Source organism: Labeo rohita, chromosome 17, assembly GCF_022985175.1.
Source record: "Labeo rohita strain BAU-BD-2019 chromosome 17, IGBB_LRoh.1.0, whole genome shotgun sequence".
In the NCBI taxonomy this organism is placed as follows: Eukaryota; Metazoa; Chordata; class Actinopteri; order Cypriniformes; family Cyprinidae; genus Labeo; species Labeo rohita.
This window is the reverse complement of record NC_066885.1, coordinates 34595139-34616517: the sequence shown is the minus strand read 5'-3', so window position 1 is coordinate 34616517 and position 21379 is coordinate 34595139. Positions and strand designations below refer to the sequence as shown.

At 38.3% G+C, this 21379-nt stretch overlaps 1 protein-coding gene across 1 annotated transcript; it reads left to right on the top strand.

Moving 5' to 3' along the window:
• The first annotated feature begins 1625 nt into the window (after window positions 1-1625).
• prox2 (prospero homeobox 2) lies at window positions 1626-17447 on the top strand. Its single transcript, XM_051132774.1, has 5 exons — window positions 1626-1769; window positions 2491-3969; window positions 6398-6505; window positions 10833-11027; window positions 16664-17447. The coding sequence occupies exons 2-5, from the start codon at window positions 2551-2553 to the stop codon at window positions 16829-16831; spliced, it is 1890 nt and encodes a 629-aa protein (XP_050988731.1). The 5' UTR covers window positions 1626-1769; window positions 2491-2550; the 3' UTR covers window positions 16832-17447.
• The last annotated feature ends 3932 nt before the right edge of the window (window positions 17448-21379 follow it).

The following is a 21379-nucleotide window of genomic DNA, read 5'->3' as shown; positions in this document are numbered from 1 at the left end:
TTTACGTTTTATCCAAAACGAGCCAAAAGTGTGAAAAAAAGACAATCGTCAAGGATTCAGCAATATTCATAATGTACAAAGCCAGGTTTGATTGACAGCTGGATTATTTTTGCAAGTTTTTATAGTTCAACAGTGGGATGATTCAATAATTTGCAGATGCATTCGGTGTCCGAAGTCATTCTTTTTTCTGCACGAGATTATTCTGCACGTAATTATCTTAATAATGTGCTACTCGTTGTTATGAATTGCAATATGTTACAGTCCATAACAATATAATAATTTCTACAAAAAATATTCAGTGTATGTAATCATGTATCAAAATATTTTATTGTACTTTTGTTTTGTTAACATATCATTCATTTTATTTATAGAAGCCCTAAAGAGTCATTTGCCTAATTCTACAACATTATTTTTTTTATCTTTACATTTAAATTAGTGAAACTATCACCCACAACCACGCAAGATACAGGAAATGATGTCACTTTCCCTCACTGATTTTTTTATGGTAATATACAAAAAAAATAAAAATAAAAAAATAAAAAATACAAAAAATACAATACAAGGGGCTTAATCACCAAAAAATACCTTCAAAAGATTACATAGATTAAGGGCTTTTTTATGATGCATACGTTTTAAAGATTTGAAAAAGATCATTAAATCTTTCACTGATAAGATTTGAAGCACTGAAAAGTCTGTGTGCTCTCTCTGAGAAAGATATTTTCATCTGAAAAGTTCTTACACCAAGAGTTATTTTATAAAGTGTCAAAACTGTTACCACAATATCAAAAGGAAAATATAATTCGGTCATAATAACATAATTTGGCAAAAATGAGTTTTGAGTTTTGGGCAAAAAAATAAATAAATAAAATAGTCAATTCTGTTACCATCAAACTCTGTTACCAACTGACAATGCACTCTCTGTTAGTGTTAGTGAATTTTCTTAATTTTCTGAAATGCCAAATGTATCTCCAATTATAGAATCACCCACTGCATTAAATGTAAGCCCGGTGCTTACATAATTCAATATGTCATATAAGACGACTGCAGTTCATTAAAATCCAGTCTAAAATTTATAATGCTATAAATACGTCTGTCTGTAATTTATTCAGTAGAACACAAAACTTACATCTAAATTGTATAAAAATTAAAAGATTTAACCACAGAACCTTATTTTATTCATACATAAAAAAGCCAATGCGAAATTAATACTTTATTTTATAGAGATATGTTATTCTTTGTGTGTTTTTTATTTATTTATTTTTATTTATTTTTTATTTTTTTATGCGGAGCATGAAAACTCAAAGTATCAAAGCCTAATAGCCTATAATTTTTAGCATTTTCAGCAATAATAATGGACAAAGCACCTAAATTAAAGAAATAGGATAAAACAAGTACAATACTTAAGCAAGTAAGTGACGGCATGTTTCATTTCTAATATTCAATTAAGCTACAAATAGTAGATTTCTTATATTATTATTATAATTCTTATAAATATTATTTCTTCGATTTAGATATGTCAAATTTTCTTTTATGTATATGCAGTTCACCAAAAGCGAAAGGTTTAAAGCAAAATTCACGAAACGACTTTAAAATAAGGAGGTGCACTTAGTAGTTACTGAAGGACACTTATTACCATATTTGGCGCTGTGCCGTTTCTGATTGGCTGGTATGCTGATTAAGGGCGGCTCTGGCCACGCCTGCCTCGACTGGAGTGAGACGAGAGCGCGCGGCGAGCACACACTGTCAGTCAAGCGTCTCCAGAGCAACAGGTAAGCGCGCGGTCTCCACTCTCATCACCTACTGAAGTTTTTCTCATAAAACTGATGCTTTTATTGGCTTAATTTACATCTAATTTCGGGAAATAATCCTTGCTACATGAACTGTTTAATTCTTGATAATAATACTAATATGAAAAGAATGTAGATATGAAATGACAGACGCAAGACACGTATTGAATATGCAAGTATGTGTGTTTCATAGACGTGTTTACAGCGAACATTCACGGGCAAAGTATGAAATAAGTGCGAAAGTATACTGTATATAGATAAAGATTTAGAAATATATAAAGAGAAACAGGAAAAAAAAATCTGTGGTAATGTCACAAGAAGAAGGTTTAACCGAGCAAAATCCCGAATAGATGTGTTTCTAAATCTAGACTAATATGAAATGCACTTTAATCATAAAAAAATTTAGTTTGTTGCTTCTGTATTTTAATGTTACTTCTTTTATCTAATGAAATCGTATGTGTAATTTCTCTGTTTGTTCAGTTTGTAGAGAAATCATTACAAATGACTCAGCTCCAAAAAGTTAAACAGAATTATTTTCATATATAATACCAGAACAGTGGATGAATATGTTTATATGTTTGAATATGAAATTTGTTTGTACACCATCTATTTTGCATACAACTATGGGTAAGAGTGTAATATTGTTTACAATAATGTAAGAGTGAGATATGAATGCCTAATTTATTTTTACAATGTATTACAGATCACCAGTTCATTATTGTATTGTGTACGGAAAGTCCATCGACTGCAGCCTGTGAAAAACATGAACCTGAGCCCGTCTGAACAAAGCATGCACAAGCCGAGCGACGGCTGCATGGAAGGCAGCAAAGCCGAGCACCTGCTCCCCTGCTTTCGCAGAAGCACGTACGACGAGCCTCTCGCTTCCTACCACAACGGCTCCATCATATCGCACCTTCTGCGTAAAACTATTCACAATAAACTGACCTCTCTCGACAACAGCCTCCTTTACCTGCCCTCCGCAAACGCCAGCGGGGTCGATCCGGAGTCCAACAGGAGCGACGATTTCGCTCAAGAGGAGCAGAGCAGCCTGTCCTTCAAAGACGAGGATCTGTCTTCGAGCGCCGAGCGCAGCGAGCACCTCCAAGCCAAACGCGCCCGGGTGGAGAACATCATACGAGGCATGGCGGGTTCACCCAACGCCAGGTCGCACGGAGAGGCGGAAAGCGAGTGCGAAGCCGTTCGCTGTAGAAGAGAGCTTCTGAAGGAGAACAAACGCAAGCAGAGGCTCCCCCAACACCAGGAACCCAGTCAGTCCAACGCAAAGACCAGCAAAGACGAGGAGTGTCACAAACTCAAGGAGCAGCTCCAAAGCATGCAGCGTCTGCTGCATCAGCTCCAGGAGAAGATCTCCCATGTGTACGACCAGAATTACTCAGAGAACGAGGAACGGGAAGATACGAGGTCAGAGCGTGACGTGCAACCTACTTTGAGGCTGGACGGAGGCGCGAGCCACCACGGCACCCACAAAGACCAAGTTAAAGTCGAATGCGGTGGATTCAGCTCTGACAGGGTAGTGAAGAACCTTCAGGAGACTCTTAAATGCGAGCTGACCAGGACTGTGAGTGAAAGCGTCGATATGGTCTTTAAGAAACTCTCCATGCCCCTACTAAATCAGTCGTCCCAGCCACATCCGTGCCACAGCCCGGAATACTCGGAAACCGAAAAGCGATTCCCAGAAGATTCCCCCTCGGAGCTGTCGGACTCTGATGATAACATCAAAAGCAGGTCTGCGGAGCACTTTGAGAGCGACAGCCCGGAGCACCAGACCGAAGCCTTGTCCCTGGTGGTCCGTAAACCCTCCCTAAGCCAGGCTGTGAAGAGACCCTACCCGCTCCACCAGACGCCTTTCCAGTTCGGCTACAGCGCTCCTCTGCACGACAGCCAGATCTTGGAGCACCTTCTGAAGTACGGACCTCACTCCACCTTCTCCGCGCTGCCGTGTCTGCCGGCGACCTTGGAGAGGGCGTCTCCGGACTCCATGGAGCATCCGTGGGAAAGCGTCGCCATGAGATCCAAGGTGACCTCGGGGCACCTGGGTCAGCACCATCGCGCCGGACCTCCTGGACTGGTGTCGGTGGACACGCTCTGCCTGCCGCACGTCAAGATGGAGTGTGGAGATCTGCAGAGCATGGCTGAGAGGAGCCCCTACATGTCGCTCAATATATCCTTTGAACGCTTCATCCAAAAATGATCATTCTGTCATCATTCACATTTTTTTTTGGTCACACTTCAGTTTGGGGATCCTCAGTTCTCATGTATTAATAAGGATTCTCAATTCTGTGCATGCATATTACTAACATACTGACTGTTTATTAGTAAACAAATAATATCTTATTTTGCATGACCATATTTTATATCCTTAACCTAAGTAGCAAATTAGCAGTTTGTTGAGGCAAAAGGCATAGTTAATAGTGAAAATTGGTCCCTAAACTAGAGTGTGACCTTTTTTTCTTCTTCTGAGGAACATAGTAGATGCTATTATGAGAAACGTCTCAGTGTGACTCAGTGGTAAGCAAAATGGTTTGGTTTTCCGACAGTCTTATTTTTGGTGCTGCTCAGAAGAAAGTCAGTCATACATGTGGGTGAACTGCCTGTTTAATACTAAAACAATAAACTTAAAAAATGATTTAGAAAAATGATATCTCTCTCAACTAAATTGAAAGCACACGAGGAAAATTATATTGCTCTTCCACATCTCATATCTCAAATGTGTTTTTTTCCCTCGCATTTTCCCTGTTGATCCTGAAATGTATTAGTAAACATAAAATGGTAGCACTTTACAGGTTAGTTAATGCACAAACTAACAATGAACAGCATGTTTTTAAAGCATTTATTAATATTGGTTAATGCTAGTTAGTAGAAATACATGTATTTATTGTTTGTTTGTGGTAGTTGACAGTGCATTAATGTTAACGTATACAACATCTCATTTGAAAACATCAAATTAGCATTAACTAAGGTTAACAGAAGCATTGTTCACTGACTCGTTAACTCGATGTTTCCATAAAACTAGACACAAATGAGTCACCGGTTGTCATTCAGTGTGTACAGAGTTATGGAGAGCAGCTCAGATCATTTGACTGTGGGATGAGAAGTGTTTGAGAAATGTTTCATATTGAAGTCTTTAATATCCTGGCAAACCCTGTCGAGATCTCTTTTCATCAGAAACGCAAGGAGAAACTTCTCAAAAGCAGGACAAACGTCTTCATTTAACCCTACTGCCGCCCAGATTGACATGAGTGATTTTCTGTTCTAAATCTACAATTTGGTAAAGATTTTTTGCATGCGAACGTGCCACAAATGTGTTGTGTGTAGCGCAGCATCAGACTCGTGTTTCAGGAGTCACAGGAAGGCGTTTTTATCTATGGATTATGTTCTTTGTTTAGCTTCAGCTGCTTTTGAAAAATCCCCCTCTTTGTTTAGTTGACTGTTTTTATTTAATATATAGTAGTTAACATTGAGATATTGCTGAACAAACTACCAGCTCTCGAGCTCGGCGAACAATCGTTGAATTGAGTGCAGCGGTGAGCAGTTCCACTAACGCAGACTTCAAGGAGAATTTTTGCTTTGATCTCGGTAACCCCAAAGAAAATTGTAGCATCTTCTTTAATCTGGGCTCAGTAATGACTTTAAGTCCAGGAAAAGACAAATAAAAAGGAATACAAGGCTTTGATAAGAATTGTTAGGAACAAAAGCCAATTTTCAAAGGCAGAAAAAGCAACAGTTTCTCTTCTGGAAATTCTCTGATTTTTTTTTTTCGCTCAGACTTGAAAAGGTGCGGAATATGTTTCTGCACTCTCAATGTGATTGGAGTGGATGAGAGAGGTCACTTTTGGTTGTTTGTGAAAAGCAAGCTCTCAGCCGTCATTATACACCATCATCAATGCTCGGAGTGTCGCGTATACGTATGTGACGATATCGCAGCATGCAGAAAGCTCGGCTTTTAAACATCATTAGATTTATATAATGCGCTTTGGAAATCATTTCAGTATTGTGGCTCTTTTTGAGGCCGAACAGCGATTGCCTCATTCGAACCGATGGTTTAATAATAGCAGCGGTTTGTGCGTTGTTACGTTTCTGCTACATTACGAAGCAACGTCGCATAGATGCAGTATTACTTCTATTACCATTTGCTATTATTACTCACAAACTCTGGCTCTTTCTAAAAAAGAAACTCGTTTTTTTAAAGTTCCGTTCAGACGTACGGGGGCGTAAGCTGATCCTCTCCATCCTCGCTGTGTTTCGCAGCAAAGCAATTACTATGGGCAGATATGGAGCGAACGGCTCGGATCGGAGCTCTCTAATTGAAGTCCTTAATCTAATTTGTTTGGCTCTTTCTCTAGTTAGCACATGCTGTCGTGTCTTAATCGACTCTCTGGTCAATACAGAGCTGTTCAGCTGTTCATTCATTTGGGCGTATTGATGCTTATTTGTTTGGGGACGAGTTAATGCTGTTTGGTTATTAAAAATGCACGTAAATTGAGCTCTGTACACGAAGGGTAAGGTGGCTTTGATCTCTGTGTCATATTTGGCAGATCTTCAAAGAAAAGCATTCATGGTGAGGTTTTTGAGGCCTTGACTCTCTTCACATTCAGGAAGGTCTGACCCCAAACCATCTGAAGAAAGCCAAGCTGATGTTCTTCTACACACGCTACCCGAGCTCAAATCTGCTCAAGAATTTTTTTCCCGACGTCAAGGTATGTCATGTTTTACCAAATGACGCTTCAGTAATGCTTCCGGTGATGTTAATTCTTGTGTTTCAGACACAGATAGATCAATTATATGCTTATTTATTTTAGTAAGTGATTTTTAGAGCTAAATATTATTGAATATAAATATTACAATTTTATTACTTAAAATAACATGAATAATTTCATTATTGTTTCATGTATTACTTATTCATATTTCTGTTTATTTATTTACACTTTTTTTATTCTAATAAACGGTTACAGTCAGGAGTCAAATCAAAAATCTTTTTAATGTCTACTTGATTATTAGGAATAAATTATATTTGTGAATAATAATTAAATATGATTAATATTATTTAAGAATAATAAAAAAATATTCACCCTGTTAATCAGTTTTGATGTGGAAATCACCTTGAACTGTAAAGGATTGTTCACGTGTGAATTCAGAAATATGCGTTCTGTTGCTTTGGCAAAAATACTGAATATTAACACAAATTTAGACGCTTGAGCAAATATTCCTGGATGTTGGGGTGGCAGTTCCTGAATTGCTGGTTTAACTTTGACAAAGTTAAAAGAGGAGTTTCTCAAGTCAGCAAAAGGAGACAAAAGAGGCGGCGGAGAGGAGCACAACCTCCTCTATTCAGCGTTAACCCTTCAGCTCGCCAGCTTTCAGCACACACAATAGCAGAGCGCTGAGCCGCGGATAGTGAGGGCAGGATAGGCCCTACAACAACACGCGCATCCTGTGAGTGTGTAACGTGTCCTGAGGCACAAGTGTTGTGATGAGTCGACACAACAGGAAAAAGCTCGTGCAGCTGAGCGCTTGTGTGTTATTTCATGACTCTCCTTTTAAATATGTAGAGTCAGTTTAAGAACCAGGAAACTGTTCCACTTGTGCTTGAAAAAAAAAAACCCAAAAAAACAATTAATCATTTTGTTTGAGTAAAATTAACTTTCACGTACCTGTGCCGTAACCAGCTTAGACATTGAGTGACCACTATAAAGCAACGCATCTCACCAGTGTTAGATTAGTGATCGACAAAGGTTTTTAAATAGCAGATTCGCGAACTATTATCCAAATATCTTAAATATGCACTTGCTAAGTACTATTAGTTATTTATAATTACTAACCCTAAACAAAAGCCTTAACCAAAACTCCAGTTTCTGTGTCTTGTAACAAATTGTACATAATTAAAGAAACAAAATCTAATTTTCGTTGTTGAAGTTACTAATTAATTAAGTAAAGCCAGTAAATATCACTAAACCACATCATTCTGATATTTTGGTGTGAGGAAATCTTCATGTGGTTGTGACTGAATTACTGAGCTTCATAAAACCGTAAGTCTGAATGTCACTTTAAATAATGTGGCCAAAAAGTATATGTCAAAATAATATATTTACAAATATGTCAAATAATGTCACTGAATCACTATGTAAATGAAGTAACACTTAATGAGATGACATGACTTAACATTTTCTTACTGGTGTTTGGCACATTTATTTGAAAATGAGGGCGACACAGTATACATGTATTATGACTCATTAATAGGTTTTTACTTTTTACCCCGGCAACAATGTTTTTCGTATAATTCAAAACAAAACAAAACAAAACAAAAAAAAACAAATAATGCTTAGTTTTATTTATGCCTTTCCAAAGCTTAAGGACGCTTTACAATAGGGGTACAATAATACGTAGACAATGAACAGTCAGACAAACACAAAAACATATGACACTGCACAGACAAAATGCAGGTCCTTGCATCAGTAATGAGCTTGTCTAAAAATACTGCTCATTCAGGTTGTAAAGGTGGTGTTTCATGAAGGGTTGGTTATGGTGATATTTCTGGTTATGGTGATGTCAAAGATGTTTTTGACCCAACAACTGCAGCAGATTTACATCATATGTACATTTAGATGCACACCGGGCCCTGTTAAACTACATTAATATATATATATATATATATATATATATATTTCACCCGAATTATGTTTTTTGTTTGTTTGTTTTCGTTTTTCTGGATTCCATTTTAATGGTTTAAAATAATACTCAGAAAGCATGTCTTATACAAATTGAACAAATTCATAATTCTGTGTTGTCTGTTTTAATTTTCCTGGATTTATGATTTAATATTTTTTATTATTATTATTCGTGGTATAAAACATTGACAGTCTAATTAATCTTTTAAAATGTAATCAAATTCAAATCAATTTTTACTTTCTAGCAAACAAAGTGCTGCACAACAGAGGTTCACAAACATTTAAGTTTTTGAAGCAGAAAGACTACAATAGTATTTTCTCAAATTAAATGGTGAAATGCTGGTGAAGTGATGAAGATGATGATGATGATGATGATGATGAAGTTCATGTCCTCATATAGTAAGGCACAGATGAGCATCATGTGTGCTTTAGTATGTGTAGTAGAGCAAGCTGAGACACGCACAAGATGCAGACTTCGCATTTACACAGCAGTTCAATATTCATAGACACTATTCATTATCATCATCTAAATATGTGTACAGCTCAACGTTTGACTTATTTTTCCAATTTTGACCAAATTCCACGACATTCCGTGTTATATTGTAAATTCCATTTTTATCGCTGCTTTCTCTGTGGCATAAAAGTCTGTTACCAATCCATGATATTTAAGGAAATGACACAAATAAGGCAGAAAGCAATCACTGGAAAGGACACGTGAGGAGGTCTCAGGACACTGGACACTGTCTCCTGTGTGGCCGCACTCCAGCTGGGCGTCACAGGCCGGCCGGGCTCTCCTGACCCCTGAGATCAGTAAGGAGAGTCACGGCCGAGCCTTCTGTGGGAAGTCGCAGCAGACAAAGGCTGGGATAATCCCAGTGTCCGATTCCATTCCCGTCAGCCGAAGTCACTCAGAAAGACGTCTCGCGCTTTGCCGTTTCTCACACTCCGCGTGAAGAAGCGTCTTTGAGCCCTTGGGCAGGTTTTAGCTCTTTTTGCCCCTGTGTTATCGGATGAGCAGTTATAATAACACGGCTAATGTGAAGACAGAGTTTCGTCTGCTGTTTGGATAGATGTTATTCTAAGTGCTGGGAAAGACTACAGCTGATTAAACAGACTGTGTTGCTGAAAATAGTTTGGAAAGCAAACGCTTTACACCATCATTGCCAGAATAACAACACGAAAAAAAAAAAAAAAACTAAACTTTTATTTATTTATATTTTTAAGCAGAACTAGGTTGTTGTTGTTCGTGGTTGCTAGGTGTTTCAGAATCTCTGATATTTTCAGGTCTCTATGTGTCACCGGTTTTATCATGAATCAAATTAGAGCTACTGCTGGATATTGACACAGATTTCACAAATCAGTTTCATTCCAAATCACAAGATCTTGATTCAATTTGATTCAGTTAGTTAGGATAAATATCAGGTACAGTAGTGCCTCATGTTTCTTAATTGTCAGTTGGAACAACAATTTAATATTTGTTTTATTCACAACTGTGAAAAATCAAGCGTACTTTGTGAAAAATATATAATATAGTATATATATATATATAATATAGTAGTTAATTTTGTCAGTTTGTCTTGAAGAGCTTTGAGTTTCTGTGTGTAGTGGATAATAGTTTTCTCAAATGAAATGGTAAAATGCTGGTGAAGTGATGATGTTGATGATGATTATGATGATGATGATGAAGTTCATGTCCTCATATGTTCATTCCAAATCTCAAGATCTTGATTCAATTTGATTCAGTTAGGATAAATATCAGGTACAGTAGTGCATCATTTTTCTTAAGGAAAACTATCCCTGGATCCCCGTCAGTTGGTACATCAAGTTAATATTAAAGGTTAAAATGAACAACCGAAAAAAAATGTTGAATTCAAACTATTGAAACTATTAAATTCAAATGCGATTTATTTTTAGACATAATCAGTGCACAAATAAATAATATAGATTAGTTTCTTAATTGTTTCGATCAATTCTTTGTTGAAATATAAAGATTTAAACTGTGGCTGTAATAAAATCTTTAATGACAGATTTATTCAAACACATTACTAACAGATTAAATTTATAATGAATATGTAATGTAGTGCATCTATTTAGCAAAATGCTCCTGTCTAGAATTATTATTTTTTTCTAGCTGACTGTTGAGTTTATGGACATTAAATGTCTTTCCTAAGTGAACATGTAACAACAGCTTGTTTTATCAATGTCTTTCCACAGTTGAAAAACATTATGAGTTCTGCACCAAAGTGTGATTACTCATTCATGAACTTCAACATATGGAGTTTTTGTTGTATTTTGAAGTTAACATTCTTAAAAACACTGCATCTGACATTTGTATTTTCTAATATTTCCCTGTTTTCAGTTCAATCGCTGCATCACGTCTCAGCTGATCAAGTGGTTCAGTAACTTCAGAGAGTTCTACTACATCCAGATGGAGAAGTTCGCTCGTCAGGCCATCATAGACGGCGTTAATGATGTGAAAGATATATCCGTCACCAGAGAGTCCGAGCTCTTCCGCGCCCTCAACATGCACTACAACAAAGCCAATGACTTCCAGGTACTTACACTGCTACACCAGTCACCATATAGCAGAGCACATCATTAATGTACAGAGCTGGGTAGTAACTGATTACATGTAATCTAGATTATGTAATCAGATGCCAAAAGTTAAGTACTTGTAATTAAATTACATTTTAAAATACTCAGAATCAGATTACATTTGCTTTCTTATTGATTACATGATTACATATTATCCACACAATAGCAATAAACTAGCAGTAAACAAATAAAATATTTAACACATTTTTGTGGTTTTTTTGTGATTTGTTGTTTTAAAATCCCTTATTTTAATGTGACATTTTTATGATTTATTTAATTATTAGCTTTTCAAACCCTTTGCAGTTCCTTCACAAACCGCAGTTTGGGAAGCCCTGATAATGTAATGTTTATTTAACTTTAACTTTTCCTACTCTTTCTATTTTTATATCACTATGGTACAATGTTATTCTATTTAAATCAATGTGATAAATGAGTTAGGTCAAAAGTAATCTAAAAGTAGTCCGATTACATGACCTAAAATGTGCAATGTAATGGATTACGTTACTAATTACAGTTTTTGTTTTGGAATCAGTAACGGACTACAACTTGTAAGTAATCTACCCAGCTTTGTTAATGTAATATATAATATAATAATTCATGTTTGTGAGAACTAAGTAGGCCCAGTTGAAATCTGCAGGGACTGCATTGACTTTCTGTGGAATGGATGTAAACATGGTAAAATGTGTTACTACAGCTAAACTACAGTGAGAGAAATGAGCCGAATTACAGGAAGTTCAAACAGCATTTGCGGCATAATGTTGATTATTTCTTTAAAGCTGTTTCTTTTTGAGCTGTTTAAATACTCATTTTTACAGTTGTTTTAAGGTTTAGGACATTAAGTTGTCATGAAGTAGTAAAACTAACTTTACAGAAATGGCAACATTGTGCGTTTTGTGGCTGTACTATTGAAAGATTGACTATATTGATATTGATGTTTATATACTTGCCTCTTTTACTTTATTTATTTATTTATTGTTAGCACCTCAATGTAAATAGATTTTTGCTTTTTTTAAAGAACGGATAGATGAGCCAAAATCCATTTACTGTAGTAATCAACATTAACCATAAATGCTGTCAACTGAGCTTAAATGAACTTGCAAAAGGTCAGAAATATGTAGAACTTTCTGAATGAGGAGCATTTGAATTTCACAGAAATGTGGACCTGCTGTCAATCAGTTATTAAGTTATTAAGTAAACAGCTACTCTTTGAAATGATATTGATTATTTTCTAACTAAAGTTCATTCAGTTCAGCTTCACGTTTTATGGAACATCCTGTTTAAATGTGCGTCAGAGATTTAGAAAGCGTTATGTGAAATTCTGTGGTAAGATGTTGTGTTGGATGCATGGCATGCTGGTGTGTTGGTGATCCCAAATGGGCTTCTCCGCCAGCTTCACCATTATGATCAATTTTGGCTGGTAAACCAGCATAAACCAGACCAGACCGGCAGGATGCTGATCTAAGCCGGTCGGCTGTCCTCGCTCTGACCTGGGAGTCGAGCCGCACCTGTAGCTGCCCGGCCGCAGACCCCCATTATCCCAGAGCCCTGCATCAAACTGTGGGAAGAGGAAGCTGCAGCATCTGCTAAAACAACTTGAGATTACGGCCAGGCTATGCCTGACTGCCGTTTGGATTGCTACTGATGCGAAAGAAGCCAGAAATCCCAAGAGTGCCGGACCGGCCGATGGGAACGAGCGGAGACAGTTGTCTTTACCTCAGCACCAAGACATTCCTTTCCCAGGGCCCGCTTTTGTGTCTGGAGATGCACGAGAAACAAACGTGTCAACAGAGAGCGGAGCTACTCTTGGGGAAATAATGCCAGCGGATAGATCCACCTTCTTCCCACCCTCACACCCGAGCCGGGTCCTTCAAAGTGTGTGAAGCGCTGCCTGAATTCCTGCGATGGGAACCGGGCCCTTTCATGCATTTTCCGAGCAGTTAAGTTCGAAGCAACAGGCTGCAAAAAATCAAAGCGTCCATCCACACCGCTCTCCTAATGATTCTGACACTGTATTTGCTTTATTGCCACTGTGAACAAAGAAGCATTGCACTTTAAAACGAGAGCATTGAAGATGGTGCATTGAGATCAAGGGCTTGACAGTGTTGACTCAGTGTTTTGTGGGTATGAACAGTCTGTAAGCATGTGTGATGCTTCACGTCGGCGTACTCTAACATCAGTCGCTGGAAGGGAACAGCATGGATTCTGACGCTGTCACTGAGGCTGAGCTGCAGTTACGCTGGACCGTCAAGACCTGACCACGCAACCTTACTATCAAGCAAAGTGTTGTTAGGGGTCTCTAGACTAGTGTGTTCTGGGTGGTTGTTAGGTGGTTGCTAGGGTATTCTAGGTGGTTACTAAGGTGTTGTTAGGGGTCTCTAGACTAGTGTGTTCTGGGTGGTTGTTAGGTGGTTGCTAGGGTATTCTAGGTGGTTACTAAGGTGTTGTTAGGGGTCTCTAGACTAGTGTGTTCTGAGTGGTTGTTAGGTGATTGCTAGGGCATTCTGGGTGGTTACCAAGGTGTTGTTAGGGGTCTCTAGACTAGTGTGTTCTGGGTGGTTGTTAGCTGGTTGCTAGGGTGGTTGTTAGGTGATTACTAGGGCATTCTGGTTGGTTACTAAGGTGTTGTTAGGGGTCTCTAGGTTAGTGTGTTCTGGGTGGTTGTTAGGTGGTTGCTAGGGTATTCTAGGTGGTTACTAAGGTGTTGTTAGGGGTCTCTAGACCAGTGTGCTCTGGGTGGTTGTTAGGTGGTTGCTAGGGTGGTTGTTAGGTGATTACTAGGGCATTCTGGGTGGTTACTAAGGTGTTGTTAGGGGTCTCTAGGTTAGTATGTTCTGGGTGGTTGTTAGGTGGTTGCTAGGGTATTCTGGGTGGTTACTAAGGTGTTGTTAGCGGTCTCTAGGTCAGTGTGTTCTGGGTGGTTGTTAGGTGGTTGCTAGGGTATTCTAGGTGGTTACTAAGGTGTTGTTAAAGCTCTCTAGACTAGTGTGTTCTGGGTGGTTGTTAGGTGCTTGCTAGGGTATTCTAGGTGGTTACTAAGGTGTTGTTAGGGCTCTCTAGACTAGTGTGTTCTGTGTGGTTGTTTGGGTATTCTAGGTGGTTACTAAGGTGTTGTTAGGGGTCTCTAGACTAGTGTGTTCTGGGTGGTTTCTAAGGCATTGTAGGTTGTTGCTAGGGTGTTCTGGTTAATTGCTAAGGTATTGTTTTGTGATTACTAGACTAGTGTGTTCTGAGTGGATCTCAGTGGTTCAATGTTAATTTTATGAAGCGACAAGGATACTTTTTGTACAAAAAAAGAAAAAAATATAAAGATTATAAATATATAAATATAAAGCGTAGCACCATTTTGGAGAGTGTCCGCTGGATGCAAACTGTGTACGCCATTCTGTGTCAGCCACACCACACGGATACGTTTTCTATGTATATTTACGCTTTGATTTGAAAAACTGTGTATCCGGCATACACAGTTTTCATTTTGGGGTGGATTAACTCTTTAATTGCTAAGGCATTGTTAAGTTAAATCTGTTAACACTGTTTTCTAGACTAGTGTGTTCAGAGTGGTTGTTAGGTGGTTGCTAGGGCATTCTATGTGGTTACTAAGATGATTTCCAGGCTTAGTGTTTTCTGGGTGTTTGCTAAGGCATTCTAGGTTGTTGCTAGGGTTTTCTGGGTGATCCCTAGGTGCTTGCATGGTGGTTCTGGGTGGCTGTCAGGGCATTCACGGTGGTTACTAAGGTGATGTTAGGTGGTTTCTAGGATAGTGTGTTCTGGGTGTTTGCTAAGGCAGTTTAGTTTGTTGCTAGGGTTTTCTGGGGGGTTGTTAAGTGCTTGCATTGTGGTTCTGGGTGGTTGTCAGGGCATTCTGAGTAGTTACTGAGGTATTGTTAGATGACTTCAAGACTGGAATGTTTTGAGAGGTGCTAAGGCATTTAGGTAGTTGTTAGGGTGTTTTGGTTCATTTCAAAGGCATTGTTAGGTAGTTTTTAAGCTAGTTTGTCCTGGTAGTATCAAATCAATTTTAGGATGTTACTAGGGTATTCTGAGTGGTTGCTAAGGCATTGTTAGGTAGTGTCTACGATAGTGTGGTCAGAGTGGTTGTTACATGTCTGCATGGGTGTTGTGTGTGGTTGACAGAGCATTCTGGGTTGTTGTTGTTGTTGTTGAGGCATTTTTAGGTGAGTTTTAAGCTAGTGTGTTCTGTTGTGGTTGTTAGGTGGTTGCTAGGTGCTTTCATGGATGTTCTGGGTGGTTGCTAATGTTTTTTAAGTGGTTTCTAGGCTAGTGTGTTCTGGATGGTTGCTAAGGCTTTTTAGGTCATTGCTAGGGTATGCAGGGTGGTAACCAAGGTGTTGCTAGGTGGTTACTAAGGTGTTCTGGGTGGTTTTTAGGTGCTGGCATGGGTGTTGTTTGTGGTTACTAGAGCATTCTGGGTGGTTGTTAAGGTGGTGTTATGTGGTTTCTAGGCTAGAGTATTCTTGGTGGTTGTTTAGACATTTTAAGTTGTTGGTAGGGTGCTCTGAGTGGTTGTTAGGTGGTTGCTATGTGCTTTCATGGATGTTGTGGGTGGTGGTTGCTAATGTTTTGTTTGGTGGTTTCTAGGCTAGTATGTTCTGTGTGGTTGCTAAGGCATTTTAGGTTGTTGTTAGGGTATTCTGGTTGTTGGGTTGTTACTATGGTATTCTGCTAAGGTATTGTTAGGTGGTTTCTAGGATAGTGTGGTCAGGATGGTTGTTAGGTGCTTGCATGGATATTGTGGGTGGTTGCTAGGGTGTTCTGGTTGGTTGCCAACGCACTGTTCTGTGTGGTTGTTAGGTGGTTTCTAGGCTGGTGTGTTCTGGGTGGTTGCTAAGGTGTTTTCAGTTGATGCTGGGGTATTCTGGGTGGTTCCCAAGGCACTGTTCTGTGTGGCTGTGGTGGTTTCTGTGCTGTGTTCTGGGTGGTTGCTAGGGTCTTTTGGGTGTTGCTAGGTGCTTGCATGGGTGTTGTTGGTGGTTGCTAGGGCATTCTGGTTGGTTGCCATGGCACTGTTATGTGGTTTCTGTGCTAGTGTGTTCTGGGTGGTTGCTAGAGTGTTTTGGGTGTTGCTAGGTGCTTGCATGGGTGTTGTTGGTGGTTGCTAAGGCATTGTTAGGTGGTTTCTGTGCTAATGTGTTTGGGGTGGTTGTTAGGTGGTTGCTAGGCTAGTGTGTTCTGGGTTGTTGCTAGGGTGTTCTGTGTGGCTATTGGGTGGTTGCTAGGGTGTTTAAGGTGTTTGCAAGGTGCTCTGCTTACGTCCTCGTGTCTCTGTGATCTTCTGGTCTGTAGATGTATCTCGGTTCCTCCTTCAATTTGGATCTGTGAGATTTTTTTCCAGCTGATTTTTGAGAGTGTTTTTTCTCATCAGCACACATGATGTGAGGAATGGAATCTGGAGCTCAAACGCTGCACTTAGTCACTCAACTGTAATACTCACTGCTACAGATTTCATTTCGTCACTATCAGCACTAGTACTAGTGAGGATTAAATAACAGCAGTAATTATGGCTGTATACAGTGCTTGAGTCTGTATTGATGCTGTATGTATGTACGGTGACTGATGTGTGTTGTAAATGTCCGTCAGGTTCCAGAGCGGTTTCTGGAGGTTGCTGAAATCACTCTTCAGGAGTTCTACAGTGCCATTTCCCTCTCCAAAGACTCAGACCCCTCCTGGAAAAAAGCCATCTACAAGGTCATCTGCAAACTAGACAGTGACGTTCCTGAGGATTTCAAATCTCCTTCCTACCTGTGAACAGACAGCGCCACCTACAGGACCCTGTTTATTTATCAGAAGTATCAATCATACATGTTCCTTTTTATAAGTGAATCGTCTGCTTTATATAAAAACAAATCTAAATATATATTCTAAGTATTTTGCTGTTGACTGAAATGCGTGTGTACACCAGCGAGTTTGTTTCATGTTGTCTGTGGAATAGGCTTGTTTATTAATAGTTTGGATTTTGGGTTTCAGTGTAATATATTTTGCTTTCATGATGCCACTGTAGACAAATGTGTGCTGTGTTTTAGTTCAAATGTTCTGGTTTTGAAATGGATAAGCAGTTTTGATTTGTGTTTTAATGTGGATTTGTCTGTTGAGTTTCCTCTGTGGAGTATCTCATCAAACATCTGTAATAATTATTTAAAGAAGGTGTAAATACGCATCATTTAGGTGTATAATAGGTGGAACATTGACGTTTACAAACAAAAACAATACTGCATGTAGAAGCAGCTTCCTCAACATTTGCCAGTATACTGACATATTTATCATGTACATTAGTTTGCATATTATTGTTTATGTAGGAGTGTGTCGTTTTTCGTTTAATTAAAAAAAGATTCATATTGTAGCAGTTAATATGAGTTTTTTTATGGTTCAGATATATTTGCTTTCTTTAAACTTAAATAATTCACAAAAATAAAATAAAATCCTTTCATTATTTCTTTACTCTTACGCTGTTTTTCCATGCAAGCAAAACATTTATTAAGAAAAAGAGATTAAAAAAATGCCACTGTTATGCTTTGCCACCAAAACACGTTGATTAGCAAAGTTTACATGCAATAATCTGTTGATATTCGTACTGACAGCTCACTCGGCCTGAAAATCCTTAATGTAAAATGATCTGACCGAGCTCGATCCAAATCAAATTTCAGTCCAGTTGCAACTGCTTTCTCAATCACACTCAAACCTACATTATGCACATACAACAAGCTATTCTAATATTCTAACCGATTTTCTGATATTTTAGATGTGTCATTAAGGCATATGTCATTAATTACAGTTGCTTTCTCTCCCAGTAGATGTAATGCACATGTAAACTGTAGTATTTGAAGTGGACTGCAAATATAAACAGTGCTTTTGGAATCTGCAGTCGGATCAGATTCGTTCCAGTTGTGTAAACGCAGCCGTTGTAGTGTTGTAGCACAACTTTTAGAGCTGGACAGTTGTGGTCACTCTGGCTGAATGAGAAAGAGCTGCATGAAGATTCTCCTCTTGTGTTTTACACATCAAACAGCAGCATACGGGTTTGGCACAATGACACCGTTTCCATTTTGGGATGAACTAGGCCTCCTTTACCCTTTCAGAGCTCCTAACGGCTGCTCTCCTGTTCTGCTAACTGGACGTCCCCCGTGTAAGTGTGTAAAGCTCCATTGAAAACATCTTTCCGCGATTCCAGGCCACTAAGGTGAAACTAATCCACGACATAAAGGCCGCGCAGGAAAGTATGCTGCGCACATTGTTTCCTGTGGTCAATTCAAGGCACATTTCTAAGGCCGCATTCATTGTGAGGGACACGCGAGCTCTCGCGCCGACCGTGTCTTAAAAACAACAACAATGCATTCTCTCCTCATGAGTAATGTGCAACATGACCTCATAGCAGAGATCTGCAACCGCTGCAGAATTCCAGCCGCGCAGCTGCTCTTCCTCCAAGCACCCGCGCAGTCGACCCATCGCTCCGGCCTGACGCACGTCATCTCGCTGGTTCTAGTGCGTTCGCAATAAACTGCCTTCACATTCTGATGTGTTCTGGTAATAAACATCTGATAATTGTCCTGAAAGTGCTGTAGAGTGGGGAACACTTTTTTTGTTCTCTTTGCTCATTTTAGACCCCAGGATCCCTTGTGCAGCATGCACTGGTGCTGCTTTACCGCTGTGCATTGTATGTTATAGGTCCAAGAACTGAAGTTGCTTAAACGCTGTTGTATTTGTCTGCTGTACACCTTACACCTTGTACTCTTTACACCTTTTGTGTTGTTTTATTCGTATTGGCAGCGGAACATATTAAACTGGAAGCCCTGCGAGGCACTCAAGCAGCAATTACTTCTGAAATGATAAAATTAAAGAAATTAAAACATTAGTTTAATTGGTTTGCGAGGAAGAGTACAAAACAGAAACGCTGGTAATTATTTAGGCGGCGTTCTCTTCCAATTAGATCAATCTAGCACACATTAATTGATTTGTGTTTCCAATTAAATCGCACACAGTTGTGTGGAGGTGTGTCTCTCACTTTAATTTGCTGTGACTGTTTTTTGTAAACTGCAAGACGTTTGTCTGATGACTGTAATGATGAGTTCAGCAGACGTTCTCATTCTCATCAACAACAAAAGGAAGATCTGCCGAGCTAATAACGGAGCACGGTGAAATTGTTTTTATAAACATCAATCATTTATTTCATGTGCACATAAAGAACAGCTGGAGGTGCAACAGGTCTGGTTCTGTCTGACTTATTAAACTGAAACCATACAAAAGCATAGAAAACATATTCATTACTGAAATAATATAAACGTTAACTGAATAAAGTACAATATAAAAAACGTATTTTATTTAATCTAGTATTTGAAACAATATTTCTAATTTTAATTTAGTTTTAATTAATGTGTGTGTGACCCTGGACCACAAAAGTCATACATTTTTCAAAATTAAGATTTGAAGAGTTCAGATGCAAAAGCCTCTAAATCTATCTGATGTATTCCTTTAAAATTAGCATTTCTTTCTGGTAACTGTTACTTCTGATTGGGCCGAGGCTGGAATTTAGTGAGTTTGAAGTAAAAGTATTTGATGGACTTATACTGTGTGTCAGGAGCATTCACGCAGTATCATTATCTCATTTTTGACCAAGATTTAGCTGGTTTTGCATCTGAACTCTTCATTAATACATCAACTGAATGCTGAATAAATAATCTTTCCACTGATGTTTGTTATGATAGGACAATATTTGTCCGAGATACAACAATTTGAAAATCTGGAATCTGATGGTGCAAAAAAATCTAAATATTGAGAAAATCACCTTCAAAGTTGTTCAAATGAAGTTCTTAGCAATGCATATTACTAATCAAAAATTAAGTTTTGATATATTTACGGTAGGAAATTTACAAAATATCTTCATGAAACATGATCTTTACGTAATATCGTAATGATTTTTGGCATAAAAGAAAAATCAATCATTTTGACCAATATAATGTATTGTTGGCTATTGCTTCAAATATACCCGTGCTACTTAAGACTGGTTTTGTGGTCCAGGGTCACACACACACACACACACACACACACACACATATATATACATGTACAAAACTATAATAGTATCTCAGTTATACCAAAATAGCTGCTGCCTAATGAAGAATACGATTAAATATACAGATGCGAGCAGTCATTATGTGGCAGAGCTCAATCCATGCACTCCATATCATCATCCATATCATCAACAACAACACCACATGTAAACCAGACAGGTTTCAACCTTCTGATAACAAAACAAGATGCTGCTGCCGTTACAGGCAAATGCTTTTGAACGCAGTACATTTTGTTTGACATCCTTCAGTATCCAGGATGCTCTAAACATCATTGCAACCAAATTTTCAAGTCGTTGACTTCAGTCATCCACACGAGAGATGAGAAATCAGAGGAAAATGAAGTGCATGTGTCTAACCCACAAGGGTTCAAAGGTTATTAGATAAAGGAAAAAATCTAATCTGCCTGTTAAGAATAAATCAGCTCACAGCATGGATTTGATGGGCAGAACAGAGACAGAAGATCCTGTGATGTTGCACAAGCAGAACAGCGCCATCATGTGGAATCACACACATTCAACCAATGCAAGCAGGAAAGGAAAGGAGAGGAAAGAATAGGAAAACAGTTTTTTTTTTCAAGAGTAGAATGCAAAAAAATTCTGCATGTTATTTAAAAAAAAGCTTGAGTTTTGATTTAAAGACATATTTCTATAAAAGCGTTCAAACTCTGACTTTACTGACTTATTTATTCAAGTTCAATAAAAAACGTGCAGTGTGTTGATAAAGAAGGGATTGACACTTCACTTACCTGTTACTATTATCAACCTGAGCTGCATCATATAATAAAACAGGAAAATCACTGAATTCATGAAATCCACTAATACTTACTGATGCTTGAGCTGCTGATTTCCCTCCAAAATGACTTCACTTCCTGCAAATGACTGAAAAAAAAAACAAACAAACAAAAAAAAACCTGACCATTAGCAATTAAAACAATTTTATAAAGAAAACAAACAAGAAGGAACAACTGGAATAATTCCTCAATGAATTTCTTTCATTTAATAATCTTGTTTTCCTTTTTCATAGAAGAAAAAAAAGAAAAAAAAATTGTATAATTGTTTTGTATAAAAAATCTAATTTCAACATATATGACATAAAACCATACACTGTAAAAATCTGTTTCTCTTTACCTGAAAAAAAAATAATTCAAGTGAAATGCAGTGTCTGATTGTGTGCAAACGTCAATAATTATGGAATAAAACTGGCATTAAATATTCTTTTGAGACAAAAAGAT

What these genes read in the sequence shown, in the direction of transcription:
- prox2 (XM_051132774.1), top strand. Translation starts at nt 2,551, where the DNA reads ATGAACCTGAGCCCGTCTGAACAAAGCATGCACAAGCCGAGCGACGGC. An exon ending in GCCCCTACATGTCGCTCAAT is followed by an intron (nt 3,970 to 6,397) that starts ATATCCTTTGAA and finishes GACTCTCTTCAC; the next exon opens with ATTCAGGAAGGTCTGACCCC. An exon ending in ACAAAGCCAATGACTTCCAG is followed by an intron (nt 11,028 to 16,663) that starts GTACTTACACTG and finishes AATGTCCGTCAG; the next exon opens with GTTCCAGAGCGGTTTCTGGA.